The sequence below is a fragment of the Eretmochelys imbricata genome, chromosome 4 (genome assembly GCF_965152235.1).
Source record: "Eretmochelys imbricata isolate rEreImb1 chromosome 4, rEreImb1.hap1, whole genome shotgun sequence".
In the NCBI taxonomy this organism is placed as follows: domain Eukaryota; kingdom Metazoa; phylum Chordata; order Testudines; family Cheloniidae; genus Eretmochelys; species Eretmochelys imbricata.
Genome location: NC_135575.1, coordinates 138,058,489 through 138,083,733, shown reverse-complemented (window position 1 = coordinate 138,083,733; position 25,245 = coordinate 138,058,489). Strand labels below are relative to the sequence as shown.

General features: G+C 47.2%; 1 protein-coding gene across 1 annotated transcript; it reads left to right on the top strand.

The window, feature by feature from the left end:
• Positions 1–16,590: 16,590 nt before the first annotated feature.
• LZTS3 (leucine zipper tumor suppressor family member 3) lies at positions 16,591–23,360 on the top strand. Its single transcript, XM_077814699.1, has 3 exons — positions 16,591–17,040; positions 20,159–20,989; positions 22,650–23,360. The coding sequence occupies exons 1-3, from the start codon at positions 16,591–16,593 to the stop codon at positions 23,358–23,360; spliced, it is 1,992 nt and encodes a 663-aa protein (XP_077670825.1).
• Positions 23,361–25,245: the final 1,885 nt, after the last annotated feature.

The window sequence follows — 25,245 nt, the reverse complement described above, 5'->3', positions numbered from 1 at the left end:
CCCACATCACTTAAAAGGGATGTTGAAAAAATTGGAGACGGTGTAGAGAGAAGCCACAAAAATATTTGAGGGCTGGAGAAAATGCTTTACAGTGGGTGACTTAGAAAGCTCAATCTGTTGCGCTTGAAGATTGAGAGGTGACCTGATTACAGTGTATAAGTACCTTCAAGGGGAGAAATTACAGGTATTTTAGGGCTCTTTAATCTAGTCGAGAAAGGCACAACAAGAACTAGTGGCTGGAAGCTGAAGCCAGACACATTCAAATAAAAAGTAAGTCACAGTTTTGTAACAGTGAGGGTGATTAGCCATTATCAAGGGAAGTCACCATTTCTTGATGTCTTCAAATCAAGACTTTCTGGAAGAGGCTTTAGTCAAACGCAAGTTTATTGAGCTCAATGCAGAGGCAATGCAAGGTCCTGTGGTACACAGGTCAGACTAGATGATTTTATGGTCCTTTCTGGCCTTAAGCTCTATGAAACTTTACTTCTCATGCAGCATTACTAGTGGTAAAGGTTCTACAGGTCACATGAAGCTTTCAGAGTATGTCTTTAGTGACACCTGTGCAACCCATTGCCTTCCCCTGGGGGTTGGCATGGATGTAACTGATTGGAATTTAGTAAAGAATTCTGTTGATGAACGAATTTCCTCTCCCTCGAACCACACTTCAATCCAGAGACGGGGCCCAAACCACCACGTTCAGGTTCTGATCCAAACGCTTCCAAAGTTCAGGGGAGGCATGTTGTATCTGGGGTTTTGCCTTAGTCAGCTATTCCCCACCCCCAGTTTAGAACCAGGTCCAATGCTTATTGAAATCTGTGTGAGTCTTCACTGGGCATTGGATCAGGCCTATAGTAACTAAGCTTAAGTGATGATCGTTTGGGATTTGCTCTGATTCAGCTCTAACCATAATAATGACTGATGAGCACAGCTGGAATGGCATGCAGTGAGTGCAAGATACTCTGTCATCCCTGCATACAGTAGGCTAGTAAAATAGCAGTCGCTTCATTACCTGCAGGTGTTGTACATGTCAGCCTCGTGTTATTAACGTTGGGTGGATCCAGTGGAGATTTGTCAAGATGTCACATTCTGTACAAGAACCTGAGAGCATTAAGGAAATGAGGCCTGTATGTCCCAGTTCTGCAGCCAGCAAGGAAGGAGCTTCCACGAAATACGGGAGATAGCAGAGCGGCTTAACTCTTTTGGCTTAACTCTTCAGCTAAACTCCAGTGCACCCTGTCCCGGAGCATGGATAAGTGTGTGCTCCCTCTACTCGATGGCACACCGTAGTGCTGCTCCTCTACGCTTCAGGGCCCATTCTGTTGAAATAGTAGCAGGACTCTTTCTTTAGCTGAAATCTGGGAACATGCGTCGTTGGAGCTAGAGGTTGTAGTTTCTCTTCCCCGTGTCCCTGGTGTACGGTTACCTGATGACTCGTGTCTATGTCCTGTCTGCTAGGAAGTTTATACACACAGACGCGCAGAAGCAAGTCCAACAGTATTCTACTGGCCGATGTCTGGTCCTACTAACTGATACCGCTAACAGTGCTGGGGGAAGAGGGATCTCAGATTTACATGGTGGCTTTTAAGGACATTTTGGCAGGGACAGAGTAAATTACTTTTCATGATTTTTAACTGTGTTTCCTCTCCAGCATTTGTTAATACTTCCATAGACTCTTTGTTCTCTACTAAATCCGTCCTCTTCCATATAGTAATCTATCTCCCCCTCATCCCTCCACTTCTGTGTTTCAAATGGAGCTGAAATTAACATGGCCCTTTTCATTTAACATCACTTACCTTTATTTCTACAGTACATCATCATGCCAGAATGAGACATTGTTCCTCCAAGCGGAACAGCTCTCTAGGAATAGTGTCATCTATTTAACTACTGCTGTAGAACCAACAGAGGAAGCACTAAATATTATGTTTATGTAGGTCCTACAGAAATGTGTGCAGCATGTTTATTGGTAATAGAATGTTTGATTTTTTAAAAATCTAGCTAATGAGGGCTCAGAGAACTCTCTCCATTGATTATAACTATTATTAAAATGGGGCAGATATTTGACCTTCAAATACCCTTGACAACAACCCTATTCTATAAAAATCAAACAGGGACCCCATGCTTTAGTTTTGATGCAAATTCACTGAATTTTTCAGGCTGGTTATTAGAATTTTGTATTCCTCAGACAACGGGTTGAATCCTTTCAGCAGCTGGAATGGCACAGAGGCTATGTATGTCTTCCAAATTTGTTTGTAGTTACAGTGTTAACAATTAACCTATTAGATGAGAAATAGTGAGGTCTTTATAATCTGGCCTAGTTCACTGTTCAACTGCTTATCTGAAAGCTTTTTTAAAAAAATTCAAATAATTTTAGACTTTGCAAATGAATTTGGCTAAAGCAGATCTGACTATAGAAGAGTAATCAGATCAACATAATTGTTGTTATTATTGTAGCACCTAGAAGCTGCAACTGAGATTGGAGCTCCATTGTGCCATGCACTGCACAAAAAGACGTAGTGAGAGACCATTGCTGCCCTAAAGAGTTTATGTGCTAAATAAACCAGAGGTTGGCAATAAGAAGTCTGATCATCCTTAGTTCACAGATAGAAAACTGAGACACAGAGAGATTAAGTGACTTGCCCACAGCCCCACAGTGAGTCTGTGGCAGAGCCAGAAACTGAACCCAGATCTCCTGAGTCCCAGTCTAGCATCTTAACCACAAGATGATATTTCCTTGCCACTTTTAGAATTTAAGGCACTCCTACTGCAGCAATGGGCATGCAGTATATTCCCAGGCAGATAGAAAGGTGATTGTATTAATTAGATATTGGGCCGGTAGGATGTTGTTAGAGCCATCTTTTCTGTCACAACATTAGAGAGTTAATTTGGAGTCTGTGCACTTTTGCAAAAGGATTTGCTGGGGAGCCCGCTCCAGTATAATCCATCCAGACAAAGGAATTCCTCTCCAGCTTTTATTAAACACACAAAAAGAGTTCAGATTGAAATACTCGGAAATGGAAAGTTAGATCAACATTCATTCTGGAAAGGTTCCCTTGTCCTCCTTTTGTGTTTGCATAAAGCCTCTTAATCCAGGTTTTCATTTAAAGCCCCTTAGTAACCAAATGCCCTTTTTGGGGAGGGGGTGAAGAGCTGGTTCAATATTGATTTTTGTCTTAGTCATTTTTGTAGGATGCATCCTGCTGTTAAGATAAACATAACACAGAAGGGAGGATTGCAATGAATGGAAAACCTCTTCCCCCCTCGATGCTTGGTCCAGTTGTATGCTGCGGATGGGATACAACAGAGAGACAGGTCGGTCGCTAACAGGTTTCTTTGCCCTCCAGGCCTGGTCTTGATTCCCAGTCTGAGATGACTTCTGGCTGGTATGTTCTGATGCCTTCTCACCTGGGTTTCCCCTGCATCACCGTAGGGTAACTCAGACTATTTCAGGCTGCCATGTGGGTTGCCATCATGGTATAATGGAAGGTAGTCTGTTCCAAAGCTGGCCAAGCTTAAAACCTATTAGACAGAAGGGACAATCTAAACAGACAAGCAAAATGTTATGGGTTATAGAATCACAGATTCCAAGGCCGGAAGGGACCATTGTGATCATCTAGTCTGACCTCCTGCATAACACAGGCCAGAGAATTTCCCCACAGTAATTCCAAGAGCAGATCTTTTAGAAAGCATCTGTCTGTCTACTCTTGTTTAAAATCTGTAGGGTTCAGCACAATGTAGTTCAGAGCAGCATTAGTGGAGGGAAAGGGTCTCACTTGGGCACCTAAAATCATGGCCAACATTTCCAAAAGTGGCTTCTAATAGCCATCTAGCATTTTAAAGATGGGATAAAAAAAGATAATAGAAGTGCTAAGAGAAGGATGGATGGTCTTGTGGTTAAGGCTCTGATATAGAAGCAGTAAATATGTAGCTAACAGCTATATGCCAGTAACTTTTGAGAGGAGACTAGAGTAAGGTAGAAAGGCAGTGGACTGAGACTCTGGAGGCTTAGGATCAGTTCCTGGCACTACTACAGACTTCCAGGGTGACTTTGGGATCTCTGTGCCTCAATTCCCCATCTGTTAAAGGGAATGAGCATGCTTCCCTTCTCCCACCCTGGGCCCATGTTCTCTATTTAAATTGTCAGTCCCTGCACCAAACACCTATCTCTTAACGCGTGAATGTACAATGCCTAGCACAATGCAACTCTGGTCTCAGTCATTGCCTCTAGACTCTGCTGTAATATCAGTCACGGACCATGTGGTTACAGCAGCTGTCCCTATGTATCTGGGGGTTTGTGCAGCCCCCATGGCATATCGTTGGGTGTACATGAAATGTGACCAAGAGTAAGTGCACTAGGGACCCTCATCTTTCCTCCTTCCGCTCAACCAAGAGAAGTTTTGTGACCACTTTCTCTCTGGGGAGCTGCCCTGCAGAGGGAAGGTGCCAGCCGGCCAGTGCTCAGGCTCCCTAGGAACTGGCTACAGCCAAATAAATTCTGTTTTGCTGGACAACAAGAGCCTGGCATAGCCCCAAAGCATTAGTGAGGGATGTGTATGACGTACAGATGACAAACACCTGTCCCCAAGCTGGTAGGTTCGTTCCAGATGTTTTTCGTAGCTCCGTGCTATGCCCTGCAGGACCAGGCCTAGAAATCGGGTGTTCATCCATTCAGGAACAAAGGTCCTGTAGCCTTGACTCTGGAGGAAAGGGGCTATGTGCATCTGTGCCATGTTCCTAGTCCTGTCCCTGCCCAGTTCCCAGGGGCATGCTGTTCTGCTCAAGGGAGGCCAGGGATGCATCAATCATATTCTTCTTTCACAGCCAGCAGCACTTCAGTCTGGAGCAGAAGAGTGGAACCACATGGATCCTCTCCTCAGTGACTAACATCAAAGCTGTGTTGCGTGAATGTTTGGGATAGCTGAGGTAACCATCCCAAGAGTCACAGGCTGATCTGAAGCTTATCTGAGCCTCTCTGCTAAAGAAATCAAGTCGGGAACCTCATGTAAACTGTGTTTCTGTTTTTTGCCAGCGAGGTAGGGAACACTGCTAGAACAGCATCTGTTGCGGTATTTAATGAGCAGCGTGTTCTCTGGGAAGGACCGTTGTACACTCATCTGTAATCCCAAAAGGAGACAAATCAACCAAACAGGGCCAAAGAGTGAGGTAATTAGTTTTAACCTCAGTCTTCTCTTCATGGGACTGTCTCTGAGGAAGGACTGAGGTAAAAACTGACCTAAAATCAGAGCTGGTCTTTTTTTTTTTAACCAATTTTTTTCCCTTAAGAAATTACTTTTTTCCCAAAAAAATATTGGGCAGAAACAGTCATCAACGTTTTTGAAGTTTTTCAATTTCTCTGTGGAAAATGGTGTGCTCTTTATACCCTTTTCAAATTTTGTTATGCAAAAGATTACCGACGGAGATTGCAAAATGTTGCATTTGCCAAAACTTGACTTTTCAGTAAACAAATATATCAGTAGCCATTTTGATACCAGTCTTCATGTTTTCCATTAATGTTCCAGAGGAAAAATTCACATTTTAAAAAAAAAGGTAGGGGGGGGGAGGCAAACCCTTCAGAGCAAAAACATCTTGGCTATTTTGAAATGTTTCAGGAAGTAGGTGTTTGTGTTTTCCAACCAGAGGGCTCGATTCGGTGAATAGCGCTTTACGCCAGGAGCAGTCACTGGAACTGCCGAAGGAAGGGCACAGAATCTGGCTCTGAACGAGGGCTGGCTGTCAGTCACTATGTGTGAGGGGCTTGGGTGTTGGCTTCTTTCTGGGTGCCCGCAGTGCGGAGAGTGGTGGTGAGAGTAACTTTGAAGGGATGTCGTTCAGCTGCATGTTATGGGCCAGCGGTCTGCTATCTGCCCAGGTGTTGACAAGGCCTGTGGCTTTTCCTCTACTGCAAGGATGGGCAGCTTTAAGGTGGGAGAAGATTGCACTCTCAGCAAATTTGCGGATGATACTAAACTGGGAGGAGTGGTAGATACGCTGGAGGGGAGGGATAGGATACAGAAGGACCTAGACAAATTGGAGGATTGGGCCAAAAGAAATCTGATGAGGTTCAATAAGGATAAGTGCAGGGTCCTGCACTTAGGATGGAAGAATCCAATGCACCGCTACAGACTAGGGGCCGAATGGCTAGGCAGCAGTTCTGCGGAAAAGGACCTAGGGGTGACAGTGGACGAGAAGTTGGATATGAGTCAGCAGTGTGCCCTTGTTGCCAAGAAGGCCAATGGCATTTTGGGATGTATAAGTAGGGGCATAGCGAGCAGATCGAGGGACGTGATCGTTCCCCTCTATTCGACATTGGTGAGGCCTCATCTGGAGTACTGTGTCCAGTTTTGGGCCCCACATTACAAGAAGGATGTGGATAAATTGGAGAGAGTCCAGCGAAGGGCAACAAAAATGATTAGGGGTCTAGAACACATGACTTATGAGGAGAGGCTGAGGGAGCTGGGATTGTTTAGTCTGCAGAAGAGAAGAATGAGGGGGGATTTGATAGCTGCTTTCAACTACCTGAAAGGGGGTTCCAAAGAGGATGGCTCTAGACTGTTCTCAATGGTAGCAGATGACAGAACGAGGAGTAATGGTCTCAAGTTGCAGTGGGGGAGGTTTAGATTGGATATTAGGAAAAACTTTTTCATTATGAGGGTGGCGAAACACTGGAATGCGTTACCTAGGGAGGTGGTAGAATCTCCTTCCTTAGCGGTTTTTAAGGTCAGGCTTGACAAAGCCCTGGCTGGGATGATTTAACTGGGAATTGGTCCTGCTTCGAGCAGGGGGTTGGACTAGATGACCTTCTGGGGTCCCTTCCAACCCTGATATTCTATGATTCTATGAAGGCCACAAAATCCACTGAAATGCTTTGATGGGTTGTGTCCTGTCCAGGGGTTGGGATGAGTTGGAGAGCAAGCCCACCCCATATTCACCCCAGGGCTCCTGTCGCACAGAGTTGGGCCCAGCTCCCTACTCTGTCCCATTTGTCTCTCACCACAGTGCTACATGACATGTGCAAGGTCCTCCCCTGCCCCCTGGCAACCCTCCCTGCTCCCTTTCTGGCCCTAGCCTACCAGATCCCATCCCCAATCTGGGTTGTGGCAGGCCAGATAAAATGATCTGTTGGGCCGGATGCAGCTCCCGGACCTCCAGTTGCCCATCCGTGATCTATGGTGTGAAGCAAATGTAAAAGCTGCTTCTAAAAAGATGTCAAGCTCCTCCCTGAATCCCAGCAGGCAAGGAGTTAACTCTTGGTTTAGCCCTCACCCAGGTAGACAGGGCAGAGATGCAATGTAGGGATGGAGGCTGAAGGCCTAATCAGGCCCTTGAAGTCAAGCACTCTGCCCATTGGACTCAGTGAAAAGAGAGGACCCCCCCACTCCAGAGCAGTTTTATAGGAGCTGAGAGGCCAGATGTCTCTAGGGAGGCAGGGCTCCCCAGTTGTTTGATTCCTGGGCTTTAGCCTGAGCCGGGCCTGGTTTCTTTTGTTGATGGCCGTGGTGGGCTGGCTCAGGGGGTTGCTTCGAGGACCCACTGCCTTTTGGGTTAGCTCCTCAGCTGGTGTAAGCTGCCGTAGCACCTTCAACTTAATGCTTGGGCAGTTTTTACACCAGCTGAGGATCTGTCCCTTGTCTCTGATGCCTGTTGGAAGCCAGCCCAGGACGGTGGTAATTGAAAGTGGTGGCCGTCAGACTGGTAGCTTATAGGGGTCAGGTGGTGGATTTCAGGACAGTTCTCAGTGGGCAAGTGTCCACGTCACAAAAACCATCGCACACTGTTAGCAGTCTTGGTAAAGAGGCCAGGCCAGGGCAGGGCTGAGATACTACAGGGAAGAGGGCCATATAAGTACCCAGACTCATAAGTCCGGAATGGGCCTTGGGGCTGTGCAGGGCAGTGTGGGGCAAGCTTTCAGTGTCTCTGTGTTAGACATTGCCTGGCACGAGAGAGCTGCCTTGGGGAGTGTTAACAGTCTGTCCCTTTCACCAGCACTAAATTGACACGCCATTTTTTTAAAAAGGATAAAAGTGTCTCTCCGGTTACTTCATCTTGCCCTCAAAAAGTCAGTGTAAATGTCACCATGAAATTTACAAAGCTGATAACACTAAACTAGATTTCTTCCCTGAAACCCTGCTCATTTGATAGAGAACTTTACATGTAAGTCTGTAACATTCTCTCCCCTTTCCTAGCAGTGGGACCTTACAGTCACTCTGTGATATCAGCCACCGGCAGCTGGGATACCATAAAGGACAAGCGGCCTATAAAGACCAAAAATCCTCCAAAGTCATTGAAATAAAGATTACTCCTAAACACACATGTAATTAACTGAATGAAAAGTCTTCCCTGATTAGCATAATCCTCAGGCACAGAATGGGATGAGTTTTATTTGAGCCAGTTGATTTTTTTACACATCACTTTCCTTGGTAAGAGAGAGACAAACCCAGTCTTTGCAGTGCCTGGGAACCGGCTGGATTTACTGTCAGGCTGAGCTCTGTCATGGAGTTCCTATCATGTTCTTCCTTGAGGCCTTATGTGATGCACAGTGAGGTGGATGCAACTGTTGCACAACAGTGTAACTTCCACTAACACTTTGTGGTTGTTTGTCCCCCTGTAGTGGCTACACCATAGAATCATAGAATGTCAGGGTTGGGAGGGACCTCAGGAGGTCATCTAACCCAACCCCCTGCTCAAAGCAGGACCCGTCCCCAGTTTGTGCCCCGATCCCAAAATGGCCCCCTCAAGGATTGAACTCACAACCCTGGGTGGGTTTAGCAAGCCAATGCTCAAACCACTGAGCTATCCCTTCCCCCACTCCCCCAATCTGCAAAAAGAAAAGGACTACTTGTGGTACTGTAGAGACTAACAAATTTATTAGAGCATAAGCTTTCGTGAGCTACAGCCCACTTCATCAGACGCATAGAATGGAACATAGAGTAAGAAGATATATAGATACATACAGAGAAGGTGGAAGTTGCCATGCAAACTGTAAGAGGCTAATTAATTCAGATGAGCTATTATCAGCAGGAGAAAAAAACTTTTGTAGTGATAATCAAGATGGCCCATTTAGACAAGTTGACAAGAAAGTGTGAGTATATTTAACACAGGGAAATAGATTCAATATGTGTAATGACCCAGCCACTCCCAGTCTCTATTCAGACCTAAGTTAATGGTATCTAGTTTGCATATTAAGTCAGCTACTGCCTCAGCTCATCCTTGGCTTCAGTAGTAGACGCTCATGCTTTTAAATCCAGAGGTTTTTCAAGTTCTACAGCAAGTCAGCCTGGGCAATGATTACACCAGAACATTTGAGTGAAGGCTAATTTGCACTGAGCAGCAGGAGGTCTCTAGCCCCACTGCAAAGGAGTCAGAAGCACACAGGATGAAAAGGGGGCATAGAATGGAAGTGTCTGAGGTGTGGTCCTCATCATGATCATGTGGCATCCCTCTTAAGCCTAGCTTCTGGGCTGGAACAAGTTGATGTCTGCACAGCAGTGCTCTCATTAATGCAGGGTCAGGGTCCCCAGCACTCCCCATCTTCTTCACTGCTGACACACTGCATTCTTCACTGACGCTGGGCATCGTTGGGTCCGGAGGGGGCGAGAAGACAAACTTGAATACACTTGCGCTCTCTTTCATTTCATGTATACAATGTTTTGTGCCTTAACCGTGAAGTGTCCCCACCCTGAACTGGCAGGGCCACCTCAAGTGTGTCTACACTGCAATTAAAAACCCATGGCTGGCCTGTCCCAGTGGGCTCAGGCTCCGGCTAAGGGGCTGTTTATTTGCAGTAGATGTTCAGGCTCAGGCTGGAGCCTGGGCTTTAGGACCCTGTCTGGTGGGAGGGTCCCAGAGCGTGGGCTGCAACGTGAGCCCGCATGGCTATACTGCAATTGAACAGCCTCTTAGCCCAAGTCAGCTGGCACGGGCCAGCCGTGGGTTTTTAATTGCACCCTCAGTCCCTCAGCTTTCGGTCGTTAAACTGGGACAGTGAAGGGGACCAGTGTTATGACCAGTCTGGAGGTCTTTTGTAATGTGGGCAGCTGTGCACTGGGCTGAGGCTACCAACTTATTTGACACTGGTCGCCAACCTGTCATCCCACAGTCACCACTTAAAATCCCTGGCAATGCCGGGGCATAAGAGCTCCTGTCCCTGGACCAACCCACTGAGCTCTTTCTTGCTCAGTCAGCTGAGCACTCAAGCTGGGAAGAAATGAGGCAGTGGTTTGTCGGTGTCTCGCTTTGCCATGATCTCATCTGTCGGAGTTTGTTGCAGCAGCAGCTGATAACCCCTATTTCCCAGCAGGGCTTGGCAGGCACTTCGCTACTGCTGGGCTCATCAAGCAAAAGAACAAGCCGCGAGTAGAGGAGCTATGGAGTGTCGCCGGCCAGGTGCGTGTCACCTGACATGCCTCTCGCTGTCATTTTGGCGTGGAGTTGCAGGTCTCAGGGCGCATGTGGTGCTGGCCTTAGCACGGCCGGAGCAACGCAGAGCTGACTGCATGCCATGAGGGCGACTGCTCACTTACAAACACCTCTGACTTCTACTCCCCCCTGCACTCCCTTCCCTGATTGCTGAGCATGTGCTCCAGGGAGCCCTGGGGAGAACCCTGACTCCAGTGCTGTTCAGACAGTTTCTCCTGTGGTGCCATTTCAGCGAAGGTCAAAAGCAGAGTGACTAGCTGGGAAAAAGAAAGGCCCTAATCCTTAGTGCTATCGGTGTGAAAGTGAATGGACAAAAGGCAATGAACTGCTACATAGACTCCCTGCACCAATATCTAGCTCAGGCAGGGGAAACTCCCATTGACTGCAGTGGAAGCAGGGTTAGACCAGTGCTGAGCAGCTTGCATGTGAAAATCCCACCCTGGAATGGAGAAGCCCTGTGACAGTAGATCACAAGGTCGCTCTCCCTGCCGGTGCAGGTCTGTTCCCTAGCGTATGTTCCATGGCGCTATCCTGTCTCAAAAGAACGGCGGTTCCATGTGTGCCTTCGGAAGCTGATCCACAGTCAAGTACACCTCACTCCTTGGATGCTTTTTTGGTTCTTTTGTTTTTGTTGCTCTTCAGTCTAAATTTTCCATAGCTCAGTTTCATCCCTTTACACCAAATACCAACTTCTGTTTCCCTAAATAACTGCTTGCTCTTTGGAGTTTACACCCTTCAAACATATGTGCGCATTGCTGCTGTTATACTACCCCCAACCCTTGTACCAGTGTTTTCCTGTGGGGGTTCTGCTGTCTCCTTGAAGCCAGCGACTTATTACCTTGCCCAGATATTAAAGAAATAGGATTGGCTGCCTAAAGAGAGAGAATTTAGGGTGTGGACTGAGCAGTCCTGAGGGAGGACCCATAGGAGCAGCCAAGCCTGGGTAGAAGGTTTGAGAAGAAGTTTGTTATATCATTGTTAATTTTTTGTTGTTAAATACAAACCCAAGAAAGGGGGTGAGCTTTGAGTCTTCTCAGTGTGTGGACACTGGTTTAGAGCAGGTTGGAAATTACATCTGCTCACACCCCTCCTTAGTGCTTTTATGGAAAAAATTCCATTGGGTTTAGTAGAGATTAAACCAATAGGGTTCTGGAGACATAACTCTGAAATCCCTAGAGTGTTCTATCCCTACTATAGACTCATGTAGGCTTGTTTAAACACTGATAATGAGGGTATCCTTCTCTATTCACTTCTGTAGGCTTTGTCCATAAGGGATGGTCCCTTAGCTAGGCAACCCACAATAAACTTAATCTTTCCTGCTTGACCAGACCCTTCAGCCCAGTACTCATTTTGAAGGCTATTATTTTCCGCATATCCACCTTCTTGTCATTGCCTTTCTGTTACAGAAGTGCCAGGGACTGGACTGGCTGATCCGAGTGCTAATTTATTTCACTCCGTTAAAAAGTGACTCTGTATAATTTGATTTGTAACAGTGACAGGCTGGAGGGCTCAGTGGTGGCATAGTCCTAGCAAGGGGCACCCCCACGGATTGAGATTTGGGGTGAGCTCCCTGCTTCTGCTGGAGTCATGCCTTCTCTGAATACTGCTACGCCTTCCCTGCCAGAAATGACTTGTCCCTGGGGGCTCAGAGCAAGTGTTTTGCCTTTCCAGTGAACTAGATCAGCGGTTCTCAACCAGGGGTCCGCGGTCCCCTGGGGGGTCTGCAAGCCCTTTAAAGGGGGCTGAGGAGCCCCACAGCTCGCCCTGAGCCCCAGCGCTGAAGCCGGGAGCGGTGCAGAGCTAAAGCCGGCAGCCCCACCCACGCCCCAGCCAGGAGCTGTGTGGGGCTAAAGACGGTGGCCCCCCCACCCTAGCCAGGAGTGGTGGGGGGCTAAAGCCGGCAGCCCCCCCACACCCCAGCCAGGAGCAACGCAGGGCTGATACCAGCACCCCCTCAAGCCCCCGAAGCCAGGAGTTGTGTGGGGCTGAAGCTGGCAAACCTCCCCACAAAGCCAAAGCAGCACTGGTAGCCCCCCACCCATACACAGCTCCTAGCTACCCCCTCCCTGCACCCTAAGCTACTCCTCGGCCTGCACACAGCCCCTAGCTACTCTGTCTGCACCCTGAGCGGTTTTCAAACTTTTTGAACTGAGTCCCCCCTTTGAGTTATATTTTTTGGTTGCGTTCCCCCCACAGCCCAGACATGCTCAGTGGCCTCCTGAGTGAGTCAGGGGGTGGGTCTGGCTTGAGCTCTGCCATCTCTTGCCCTCCCCCCGCAATAGAAGTAGAACTATGCCTATGCCCAAGGATCCCCCAGCCCCGAGTTCCCAGCCCCCGCTCCCACTGGGCCCTGGCATTTTTATAGCATGTTGAAGGGGGTCTCAGCAAGAAAAATTTGAGAACCCCTAGACTAGCTTCTACCATTATCTGATATGTTAAGATAATGATTTCCCTGGGAGGATTCCCTGGGGCGCTTCGGTCTTGGGTGCATTTCAAGTGGCACAAGATGAACCCCTGGCCTAAACTGTTGATAGAGCTGGGATGTTCTTCTAGAATGAAGCACTAACATTTCCAGCAAGTGGCACTTCATAGAAGCATCTCTGACCAGGCTTGCTTTCTTGATTAATGAACACTTTCTTCAATCCTTCGCCCTTCTTCTCTGCAGCACAAGTGCTCCTGGCAGACCAGGAGTACTAGGGGCTACATTTTAGTCGTAGCCTTTGGTAACATGAGAACAGCCATACTGGGGTCAGACCAAAGGTCCATCTAGCCCAGTCTCCTGTCTTCCGACAGTGGCCAGTGCCAGGTGCCCCAGAGGGAATGAACAGAACAGGTAATCATAAAGTGATCCATCCCCTGTCGCCCATTCCCAGCTTCTGGCAAACAAAGGCTAGGGACACCATCCCTGCCCATCCAGGTTGATAGCCATTGATGGGCCCAACCTCCATGACTTATCTAGTTCTTTTTTGAACGCTGTTATAGTCTTGGCCTTCACAACAACCTCTGGCAAGGAGTTCCACAGGTTGACTGTGTATTGGGTGAAAAGTGACAGCACCCACTGCCTTACAGTCGCATTGAGGGGTGGGAGTTCTACTGCTAACCGTGTGTCACCTCCCCTGTCCAGGGTTTTCTGTTTGAAATATATTCTGCCTGTTGTAATGTCAGACTGGATTTCTGTATAGGAGCTGGGGATCTTTTATTTGCTCAAAGCTATCAGGGTGAGATTATTTACAGGGAAGACCTGAAACTTTTTCTAACAGGACACGATGAGAGACAGGCCTGAACCAGAACCCCAGGTTGGAATCCCCGCATGCTTTCGTACCCATACTCGCAAGAGCACAGGGTTAAAATATGGGCAGGGTGTGGGTGAAGACAGGGATTTGAGCATCCAGCTTTTCGCTAAGCCCTTGCCTCATGACTTGACAGCCACCTGGCACCAATCTCATTAATATGTGATATGGGTCCCCTGCCCAGCTCATCAGTTTTTCTCCTGTGCTTAGGTGCACAATTCTGCTCACCTGCCCTAGGCAGGATCAAGCGCAAGGTGGTGTAACTTGCAGGGCTGCAGTTTGATCAGGTCACCTTTTCAGAGCAGAACCCAGGGAGGGTGGTGGCAACGCAAAGGGCAAAGTCCCTAGAAATGCAGCTGAATAAAAGAAAAGTCAAAAGTCATGGACCTCATTGTAATCTTTTATTTTTCCATTCCATTTTTAGTGCAAATAACCAGAGCCGTGAGTATGCTGTGATAACAGGGGACACTTGGGAGCGTAGGAGTTGCTGTATCGGAGCCGACCTTTAGACCTAAGCTGGCTCGCCAAAGTAAATAAAACCAATTGTCCTATTTTGCTTGGGGGAGGGCTAACCTCGCAATGACACCCTGGGCGAATGAAACATCCCACTGACACCCCCAGCATGGTCTGACCCTTTGTGTCCGAGCTGCTATGAACAGATCAGACGCACATGTCACTTTCCATTGAGGATCTCCAGGGTGGGATCTCCAGGCCCAGATTATTGTCACACGGCTCTTCCTTGTGATTTTTCTTCTTCCCTTGCATTCAGAATATTGGCCTTCTCTTCTAATAAACAACTGCCCATAGCTAGTATTGGATCAGATTCTCCAGTAATAACCAGTAGGGTGATCAAAATAAAGGAATTTCAGTTTTTTTAATAGAAATGATTTCATACTGATGAGGTGCTGGATTAAGTTAAACATTATTGAATTAACTAGTGATTGAAATGAATAGAAAACCTGGTGTTGTCATCAAGTATAACATTTTTCAGAGTAGCAGCCGTGTTAGTCTGTATTCGCAAAAAGAAAAGACGGACTTGTGGCACCTTAGAGACTAACAAATTTATTTGAGCATGAGCTTTTGTGAGCTACAGCTCACTTCATCGGATGCATTCAGTGAAAAAAAAAAAAATTGTCATCTTCCCAGAAACCCTATTCAGACAAAATCTAGAGTGACCTGTTCTAGGGCTTTGTATTTTATGGGTTGGCCATGTCTTCAGGATCTGGTTGAGTATGGGTTGTGATGTCCTGGGGGTGCACATCTAGATGTCTGACGAGGACCATAACCAGAGATTGAGGATAAAAAGTACATCCTAATCTTTACACCAAAACACACACACACACACTGTGCATGGTGGGGCAGAATTTTGGGAGCTTAGTTAGCATAGTTTGGGTGCTTGTGTAGTGCAGACGTGATCAATAAAGGTCATAAACCTAAAGTTTCAAATGACTAGTGATTTTGGGTACCCAATTTGAGACACTTTTAAAGAGGGCTTGATTTCCATAAAGTGCTGACCAAATGCCCTCTGAAAACCCAGCCCATTTAATATCCCTCATGTTGAGGACCCAAAAAATGAGGGATCCAAAATCACTATTTGTTTTTGAAAACACAGGCCATAGTTTATCACTCCAGAGGCTCAAAGCCTTGATTTAAAGAATTCTCCCCTGTGACCTGGGATGCAGCCATGAGGTCACCTCTTTGGCCAATCACTTAGTATGAAGATGTTCCAAGTGAGATGCCTGCATTGAAGAGAGGATGGAGATGGACTCCTGGGGCTGGAGGTTCAGGACTGGTGCATCCACACCTAAAACACTCTGGCTCCATTTGATGCTGGTACATATGAGGGAATTCAGAGGAAAGCCACACAAATGTTTACCAGGCTGGAGAAACCGACATAGGAGGTAAGAGAAAGAATTAAATACCAATAGTTTGGCTTCAGCAATAACGAGGAGGAACAAGATAAGCATCTGCAAGCGTATGAAGGGTAAACAGCCAAAGGGGACAGGGCTTGTTTAGGGTGATCAAAGGGAGAATGTTTAGCAAAAAAGAGAGTAAAAATTTGTAAAGGAAAATTTTAGTGTGACTGTCATGGGGGGAAAGCTTTTTATTCCACAGCCTCCTACAGCTCACGTTTAGTCTCTCCAGGGAGGTGATGGAAGTTCCATTGCTTAGGACATTTCAAACCATACTGGAAAATGTACTGGAGGGAACAATTCCACCCAAGCCCTGTGATGGACCAGGTGGGACCTCCATGAAGGAATGTTCCATCCCCAGTGACGGTTACTTTGGCCTGAGAGGTATTGCAGCAGTGACTCGGTAGCTGGGTCACCTTAAACCGATCAGACCCCAGTAGACTGCTGTTGGGCAGCGCTGCAACACATACCTGCTACAGCACATGTCCTGCTCCTCCAGCTCTGGTGAGCACAGACCTCAAGATCCCCAGATGGAGAGGAACCAGAGCAGTTCTGCTGCATGGGGACAGACAGGATTTGGGGAGCCTATGCAGCAGGGCTTCCTGCATGCTCTTGCCCATAGAGGCACACAGAACTGGGCAGGGGCAGATTAGGGGAGGAGCAGAGTCAGTGGATCTGCTGCTAGCAGAATCCACCAGCCATTGCTTCCCACAGGAGAAGCAGGGTCTCAACCGCCATGGGAGTTAACACAGTCACAGGAGCAGGTGCAGACCAGTAGCTGTCCTGCTCCGCAGGCTGGGAGGGGAGTATTCCTGCCCCAGTGCACACAGCCCAAGTGCTCAGAGACACATTTGCTCCTCTGTGTTCAGTGCTCAGCAAAGGCGAAATAGTAAATAAAGGCAATCCAGTAACTCTCTCCTTTTCCTCTCTTTCAGTGCCACTGACTCATGCTTCAACTTCACCTCTGAGTTGCCATGGCCAAGTTAGAGACCGTGTCTGCTCTTAGTGACCCAAGCTACCAGAGCCAGGACACCTTCCACTCGTTTGCCTCCAGGCCCTCTGAATCTGCCCCCCAAAACACTATGGGAAGCGTGGGCAGCGGAGTCGCCAATGAGCAAGAGTTTGCGATGAAGAGCGTGGGAACCAGGACTCAGAGCAGCAGCAGGCAGGCTGATGGCTCACGGAATGGCTATTCCACGCGGGAGATCTCTAACCGTTACTCCGGGGAGGAGAAGACCTACAAGTCAGAGAAGATCTCCAACTCCCTCTACATCAATGGGGACCTGCGCAAGAGTGAGAAGATGAAGACAGACATTTGTGGGAACGTTACCACCAACAACGAGAAAAACCTGCCACCTCCTCCCCAGTACAGAGAACCCAGTAACCCACCAAAGATATTGCCAGTCTCTGGCAAATTGGACCAGGTAAGATTCCAATATACCTTGGTGCCCTGTGACGCTTGCAGGGCGTAAGTCCAGTGATGCAAATCCAAACTGTGAAGCAGAGAGAACAGGACAGGTCTTGGTCTGTAATTCTCAGTGGTCTCAGGAGGCTAAGCAGAGTAAAACTCTTACCTTCTGGGACCTCGTGGGATTGGTAATGAGTCTTTCACTGCTAGGCTACCCAAGTCAGAGTTAGGTCCAGATTTTTAAAGGTATTTAGGCGTTCTTAGCATTGCAATGTCTCTGTGAGTTAGGAGCTGAAATATTTTCAAAAGGGATTTAGGCACTTAGGAGCCTGTGCAGGTGTCACAGATGTACGCCTCCATGTAAAAAGAGTTGGCTAGTGGCAACAGGGAAGCTAGACTCTTATGGGTCAAGCCTGGCTGTGAAACCCCAGACAAGTCCCTTCACCTTGCTGTGCTGAACTGATACTTGAAATATTTTGAGATGCTCCAGTGAAAGGCTCTATGTGGGTCCAATCCAAAGCTTATTGAAGTCAGTTGAAAGACTCCCATTAATTTCAGGTTTCAGAGTAGCAGCCATGTTAGTCTGTATTCGCAAAGAGAAAAGGAGTACTTGTGGCACCTTAGAGACTAACAAATTTGTTTGAGCATAAGCTTTCATGAGCTACAGCTCACTTCATCAGATGCATTCATTGGAAAATACAGTGGGGAGATTTATATACATAGAGAACATGAAACAATGGGTGTTACCATACACACTGTAACGAGGGTGATCACTTAAGGGGAGCTATAACCAGCAGGAGAGCGGGGGGGGGGTGGGACGACTTTTTGTCGTGATAATCAAGGTGGGCCATTTCCAGCAGTTAACAAGAACGTCTGAGGAACAGTGGAGGGGGGGGGAATAAACAAAGGGAAATAGTTTTACTTTGTGTAATGACCCATCCACTCCCAGTCTCACTGCTATGAGTACCCGCATGGCCTCACAGTATGCCAACATTTTTATGGCTGACTTAGAACAATGCTTCCTCAGCTCTCGTCCCCTAACGCCCCTACTCTACTTGCGCTACATTGATGGTATCTTCATTATCTGGACCCATGGAAAAGAAGCCCTTGAGGAATTCCACCATGATTTCAACGATTTCCATCCCACCATCAACCTCAGCCTGGACCAGTCCACATAAGAGATCCACTTCCTGGACACTATGGTGCTAATAAGCGATGGTCACATAAACACCACCCTATACCAGAAACCTACTGACCGCTATTCCTACCTACGTGCCTCCAGCTTTCATCCAGACCACACCACACGATCCATTGTCTACAGCCAAGCTCTACGATACAACCGCATTTGCTCCAACCCCTCAGACAGAGACAAACACCTACAAGATCTCTTATCAAGCATTCTTACAACTACAATACCCACCTGCTGAAGTGAAGAAACAGATTGACAGAGCCAGAAGAGTACCCAGAAGTCACCTACTACAGGACAGGCCCAACAAAGAAAATAGCAGAACGCTACTAGCCATCACCTTCAGCCCCCAACTAAAACCTCTCCAACACATCATCAAGGATCTACAACCTATCCTGAAGGACGACCCATCACTCTCACAGATCTTGGGAGACAGGTCAGTCCTTGCTTACATACAGCCCCCCAACCTGAAGCAAATACTCACCAGCAACCACACACCACACAACAGAACCACTAACCCAGGAACCTATCTTTGCAACAAAGCCCGTTGCCAACTGTGTCCACATATCTATTCAGGGGATACCATCATAGGTCCTAATCACATCAGCCACACTATCAGAGGCTCGTTCACCTGCACATCTACCAATGTGATATATGCCATCATGTGCCAGCAATGCCCCTCTGCCATGTACATTGGTCAAACTGGACAGTCTCTACGTAAAAGAATAAATGGACTCAAATCAGACGTCAAGAATTATAACATTCAAAAACCAGTCGGAGAACACTTCAATCTCTTTGATCACTTGATTACAGACCTAAAAGTTGCAATTCTTCAACAAAAAAACTTCAAAAACAGACTCCAACGAGAGACTGCTGAATTGGAATTGATTTGCAAACTGAATACAATTAACTTCGGCTTGAATAATAGAGACTGGGAGTGGATGTGTCATTACACGAAGTAAAACTATTTCCCCTTGTTTACTCCCCCCACACACCCTCCACTGTTCCTCAGACGTTCTTGTCAGCTGCTGGAAATGGCCCACCTTGATTATCACGACAAAAAGTTTTTTCCCTCCTGCTCTCCTGCTGGTTATAGCTCACCTTAAGTGATCACTCTCATTACAGTGTGTATGGTAACGCCCATTGTTTCATGTTCTCTATGTATATAAATCTCCCCACTGTATTTTCCACTGAATGCATCCGATGAAGGGAGCTGTAGCTCATGAAAGCTTATGCTCAGATAAATTTGTTAGTCTCTAAGGTGCCACAAGTCCTCCTTTTCCATTAATTTCACTGAGCTTTGGATTGGACTTTATCAGAGCAAATAATTGCCATCACTAACGTTTTTTCCATACTAGTCCAAGGGCTTACTTTTAGTTTTCAATAAAAGGGGGTATACTCCTTTTAAAAACACACCCTTATTGACTAAAGAAAAGTCTTTCAAAACATAGTCTGACTCAACAAATAGCACCATGGAACTTGAAGATAACGCTCAACAAAGAGCAATTTCTATCTGGGCTGTTAAACAACTCCAACCCATGGGAGGATGACACCTTTTTCTCTTACAGAGAAGAAAATGGTGATCACCTGAATAGAGCGTAAAAGGATAATGGTAGGATCTTGGAATAAATCCTGATTCAGTTCAGTCACAGAACGAGAGAGATTGAGAGGGGGAGTGGAGTGCTTTGAGCTCAGCACTGGCAGGAGTTACTCATGATGTCTATCAAATATGAAATCAAAAAATCTACAGTGTCTTTCAAAGTTGAGCAGTAGAAAACCATGAGGCCTGATTCTTAGCTGGGGTAAGTCAGTGTTGCTCCATTGACTCTAACAAAGCCTATAGAGTTACACTGATTTACCCCAGTTCTGGATCAGGCCCGTGATCTTTTGTGTATTGTTACAAAGCCTCCTGGCTACGTTTGATGTGTGATTCTTTTTTCGTTTGCAGAGCAATGAGCCCTTAGTTAGACCTTCAGCCTTTAAACCAGTAGTTCCTAAAAACTTCCATTCCATGCAGAATCTCTGCCCGCCGCAGAACAATGGAATAACCGAGAACAGAAAGAGCTTGAATCACACCAACAGCAATAGCCCGTCTGCTGGCAAAAGCGGACTGGAGAAGACCAGCCTTAATAGGACTACAAACCAAGTGGGAGGTCTTTCTGATTCTGGCCGTAACTCTTTGACGAGCTTGCCCACTTACGGGACGGGCTACAGTCAGCACGTTGGCCCAATGAGTGCTTCAACTAGTCACATAAACCGCATTGGCACAACCTATGTAGATAAGAACACAGGGGGATACAATGGAATATCTACCTCAGACAGTGGACGGTCTTCAAGCAAGAGTACTTCTTCTTTCAATAGACTCAACCATCTGAACGAAACAATGCCTTTCCACTCACCCTCGACAGATGACGTTATCCAGGACCTGGAGGACAGGCTGTGGGAGAAGGAGCAGGAGGTCCTGCAGATGAGAAGAAACCTGGACAAAAGCGAGGCTGCCATCTTCCAAGTGTTTGAGGAGAAGCAAAAAATTTGGGAGCGTGAAATGGAGGACCTCAGGCAAAATTATGCAAATAAACTGCAGCAGGTCTCCAAGAAGGCCCAGAGGGCTCAACAGGCCTTGCAGCTCCAGATCTTCAAGCTCCAGCAAGAGAAAAAAAAGCTCCAGGATGATGTGGGGCAACTTCTCCAACAGCGAGAAGAGCTAGAGAAAAAATTTGTGGCTTTCAAGAAAGAACAGGCAGAGTTTCTTCCCAAGATTGAAGAAACCAAGTGGGAGGTAAGGACCCAGAAAAATAACAGCATTACACTAGTTTCACTGGTGTCTGGGGAGCGAAAGCATCAGTCCGCGTTAACACAGATCCCAATCCAGCAAAGCACCGGAACACTAATTTCAGGGGGGCTTCTGACATGTCTAAAGCTAAATACATGATCGAGTGCTTTGCTGGATCAAGGCCCTAGCAGCAAAACATTTAGTTAGTCGAGTACAACAAACTCAGATAAAATCCTCCGTGTAGAATGGACTGAAGGATACCTTGCCCAAGACGTTAGCAATCTGGGCATGAATAAATAATTGCTCAACACCAAAGATTAGTAGACGTGTTGTGCTTGTGGCCACAGCAGAACGGCGGGACTCCAGCCTACTGGGTTCTCTTCCCAGCCTGCCTACTCTTAAGTCATAGAACCTCTCTTTGCACCTTATTTTCCCCAGTGGGATGATAATACCATGGGGATGTTTTGAGCTAGGGTTCATGAAGCATTTTGGGGTCCTCTGATTTTAGAAGTGCATGAACTGATGGGAAAAGAAATGGGGGTTCCCATTGTGCCCATTTGCCTTTTATCTCTGTCAACGTCTTTTATCTTACTCCCATTGGTGGCAGAGAGGTTGTGAGAATGGCACAACCACCCTCAATAACTGGTGCAAATTATTATTATCCTTGTTACATCCGGATTTGGAGGCTTCTTCTGATCTGTTCTATGGCATGTGGTAATACAGCCAAGGCTTCGTCCACACACCGAGTTGCTCTGGATTAACTAAAGCTGTGACCTCTTCTTAAACTGATTTTAGCTAAACTGACGCAACTTTGTACGTGCACTCTCTTTAGTTGGGTTAAATCTGGTTTATGTTGGTTCAGCTGGTAGGTGGCAGCTAAGCTGATGTATGTCAGGTTTAACTGATGTGTGTCCACATAGGGTTTGCACCACTGTTAAGTAAATCAGTTTTTAAACAGATTTCAACTAAACTGGCGGAACTGCTGTGTTTAAACAAACCCTTGAATTCACAGCTCATATGCTTTGTTTTTTAATTTAATTGGCAGTGATGCCTATAGTTAAGGCTTCCTAACCCTTTCCATTATCAGACTCAGTTTTCAGTTGCTGACACGTTTACCAAATTTTAACAGTTCAGGCTGAAATTTTCCATTCCTGGTCTCTGCCTCAGGCTGACTTCATTTTTATAAGTGAGTTTCAGCCATTTCCAAGAACAACGTTTGCCGAAAGGAAGTAGTTTTCCCAATGTTAACATATTTGCCCTAATTAGGGTTGCCAACCCTCCAGGATTCTCCTGGAGCCTCCAGGAATTAAAGTTTAATCTTTAATTAAATATTCTGTCATTTGATGAAACCTCCAGGAATATGTCCAACCCAGATTAGCAACCCGAGCCCTAATGTTGCTTTGAGTTTTTTTTGAAGAGCTCTATCACCTCCATGAACAACTGTATGTCCATCACCTCCATGAACTGGAGGACATACATGGACAACTGATGTACATGAACTGGAGTGGGAACAAAAGGATTTAGAAGGGGGATAATTCTGGGTTCAAGGAGTTCCCCCCTGCTCACCCCAAGAAAAGCCACTCTGATTTGGCCAAGTTATAAGCCACTGAAAATTGTCTTTTGCACATGTTGTGCTCTTGTGAATAGCTCTTGCTTGCTCTTCCAGGTGTGCCAGAAGGCTGGTGAGATCTCACTACTCAAGCAACAACTGAAGGATTCCCAAGCTGACGTCTCTCAGAAACTGAACGAGATAGTGGGGCTGCGGACTCAGCTCAAAGAAGGTAAGAACTTCCTGAGAGAGAAGGAGGAGCAGATCACCACCCTGAAAGACTCCTACAGCTCCAAGACTGTCAACCTGGAGATCTGCGAGAATGAGCTGCAGAGAAAGATGAATGAGGTGCAGATGCTAAGGGAAAAACTCAGCCACTGTGAGCTGGAGGTCTCTGGCCTGAAGCAGACGCTGGCCAGCATGGGGCACCATGGCCATTTCAATGCAGAGCTCACTGAGAAACTAAGGGACCCCTTGGCCTGTGAGAGCGATGAGGCCAAGATGAAGCGCCAGAACGAGGACCGTGTCATTGCCCTGAAGAAGGAGGTGGAGCGGCTCCAGACGGAGCTGAAGCTGGAGCGCCAGCAGCTGGAGCAGCAGGTGATGGACTTTGAGGAGGAGCGGCGCACGTGGCAGGAGGAGAAGGAGAAGGTGATCAAATACCAGAAGCAGTTACAGCTGAACTACGTGGAGATGTACCAGAAGAACCAGCTCCTGGAGCACAAGGTGAATGAGATGACCACCAAGGCCACCAGCCCACCTTACACCGAGGAGAAAAAACCATGGACTCCATCCAGGCTAGAGCGCATAGAGTCCACTGAGATCTAACACGGGACCAAGTCAATAAAAGTAATTTTTATTACTGTGCATGTACTACCTACTCCTGCCAGTGATCTTCCTAAGGATGATGTGCTTTTTCACCAGCGGTGTAAATGCACCAAACCCCCCACCCTTTCTCTCTTCCTCAGTGCTCTGTAAGTAAACTAACCGTGGGTGTACATTGTTATACTATTGATGATGCTACATCAGTTTCTCCTGGTACAGCTAGGAAGGGCCCAGTGGCCCTTTTGGAATCTGCCGTGACTGTTACTTCTCTATATGCTGCCATCCCTTCCACCATCATCAACTCCCCTGCCCTGTCCATTTGTTCCTCCCCCCCCCCGCCCCTCCCTGTCAGTTCATGCAGCAAAACAGTGCAAAGTGACAGGGTTTTTCAGGGCATTTTAGCCACATTGGCTAACAGAGCAAGGCTCTTGGGATCAGAAGAACCATGCAGTTCAGCACATCACGGTATCCTATCTCCATGATACTTGTCTGACAGCCTAATCCAATGAAGTCAGTAGGAGGCTTGCCATTGACTTCAGTGAAACCAGGCTTTGACCCTATTCCGATAGGTCTCTATAGCAAATACATTGCTAACAATTGCCAAGGTCCATGATGTCACTAGGGGTTAGAATAAGCCAGTTGAGGTACAATGAGCCGACACCAACCGCTGCCCAAAATGACCCGAGAGCTGCGTTTGAGGTTCCGAATACATGCTGTGCTTTCGCTTTGCTATTTACATTCCCGTCCCCTTCCACTTCTTGGCAATGACCAGGACTAGAAGCAGAAATGGCAAATTGTAGCAAACCCCACTGTTTTTCCTGTATTTCTGGCCTGGCCAAGATAAGGAATCCCCAGTGATTCAGGCAGCAATTCCCAGTCCTCAGGAGAGATGCAAGAGGAAAGAACTTGGACTAAGCTTCAGAGAAGCATTCAAACTCCTTCCATGTTTGTCCAAACCAGAAATTAACGCGTGGGGGATGCCAAGTGGCGACACTATCCCGTTCCCAAAGAAAGGTGCCAGGGTTGCATTTCCTCTTGCCGTTGTTCCCTGTCGAGGTGGCCTAGTTACAAAAGGGCCTCAGGAAACCACCCACACATTTGCAGACTCTGCTCTGCTAGTGAACAAGCATCAGCACCATGTATAGATGTGGCAGGAGTTAAGACCCTCGCATAGGAAGTAAGTTAGGCCCCAGTTCAACAAAGGCCTCAGCTAGGCATGTGCTTAAGAACCATACTGAGTCGGAGCCGTAGGAAAATCCTAGGGGCCCAGTTCTGCCTGCAGATGCAGGTGCACAATCGCCAAGTCTCACACCTGGACCCAAGGGCAGCATTCAGCCATAAATGGGCCTGATTCTGTCTCCTACTAAGGATGTGTCACACCCTTCCGGAAGTGTAAAGGGGTCTTCAAATGGGACTCAGTCGGAAGCAGTGGTGTGCGGGAGACTCAGTGTAACTCAGGAGGAGGCCCGGTGTCCTTTCCAGAGGCAGAGCTAGAAGGAACAACGGGTGTAGAATGAGCAGCGACACAAAGCCCTACACGGTGATTTCAATGAGCGTTCAGGCCCAAGCGTGTACTGAGCGAGAAAGGCAGGATGAGAGGCTCAGCACTGGGAAAAGAGCAGCCGAGAAAAGCATGGAAGCTGCTTATTTTCCATATGTCCCCTTAGCTGAGCTCTCACTACGAGCTGGTGGCTCACAAGTCCTCGGGGGGGGGTTGAACTTTGGTTGGGATTTAGAACATCTTGGGGAAAGCCCAGCAGTCAGCAAGCAGGGCTCACTAGAGAATGGAGAAACTGACCAGTTGTCAGGGAGTTTGTCTGTTGTTTTCCCAGCTGACTTTGCCCTTTGAGCACACGCCAGCAGGGACCAGCATGGGCTACGGGTGGTG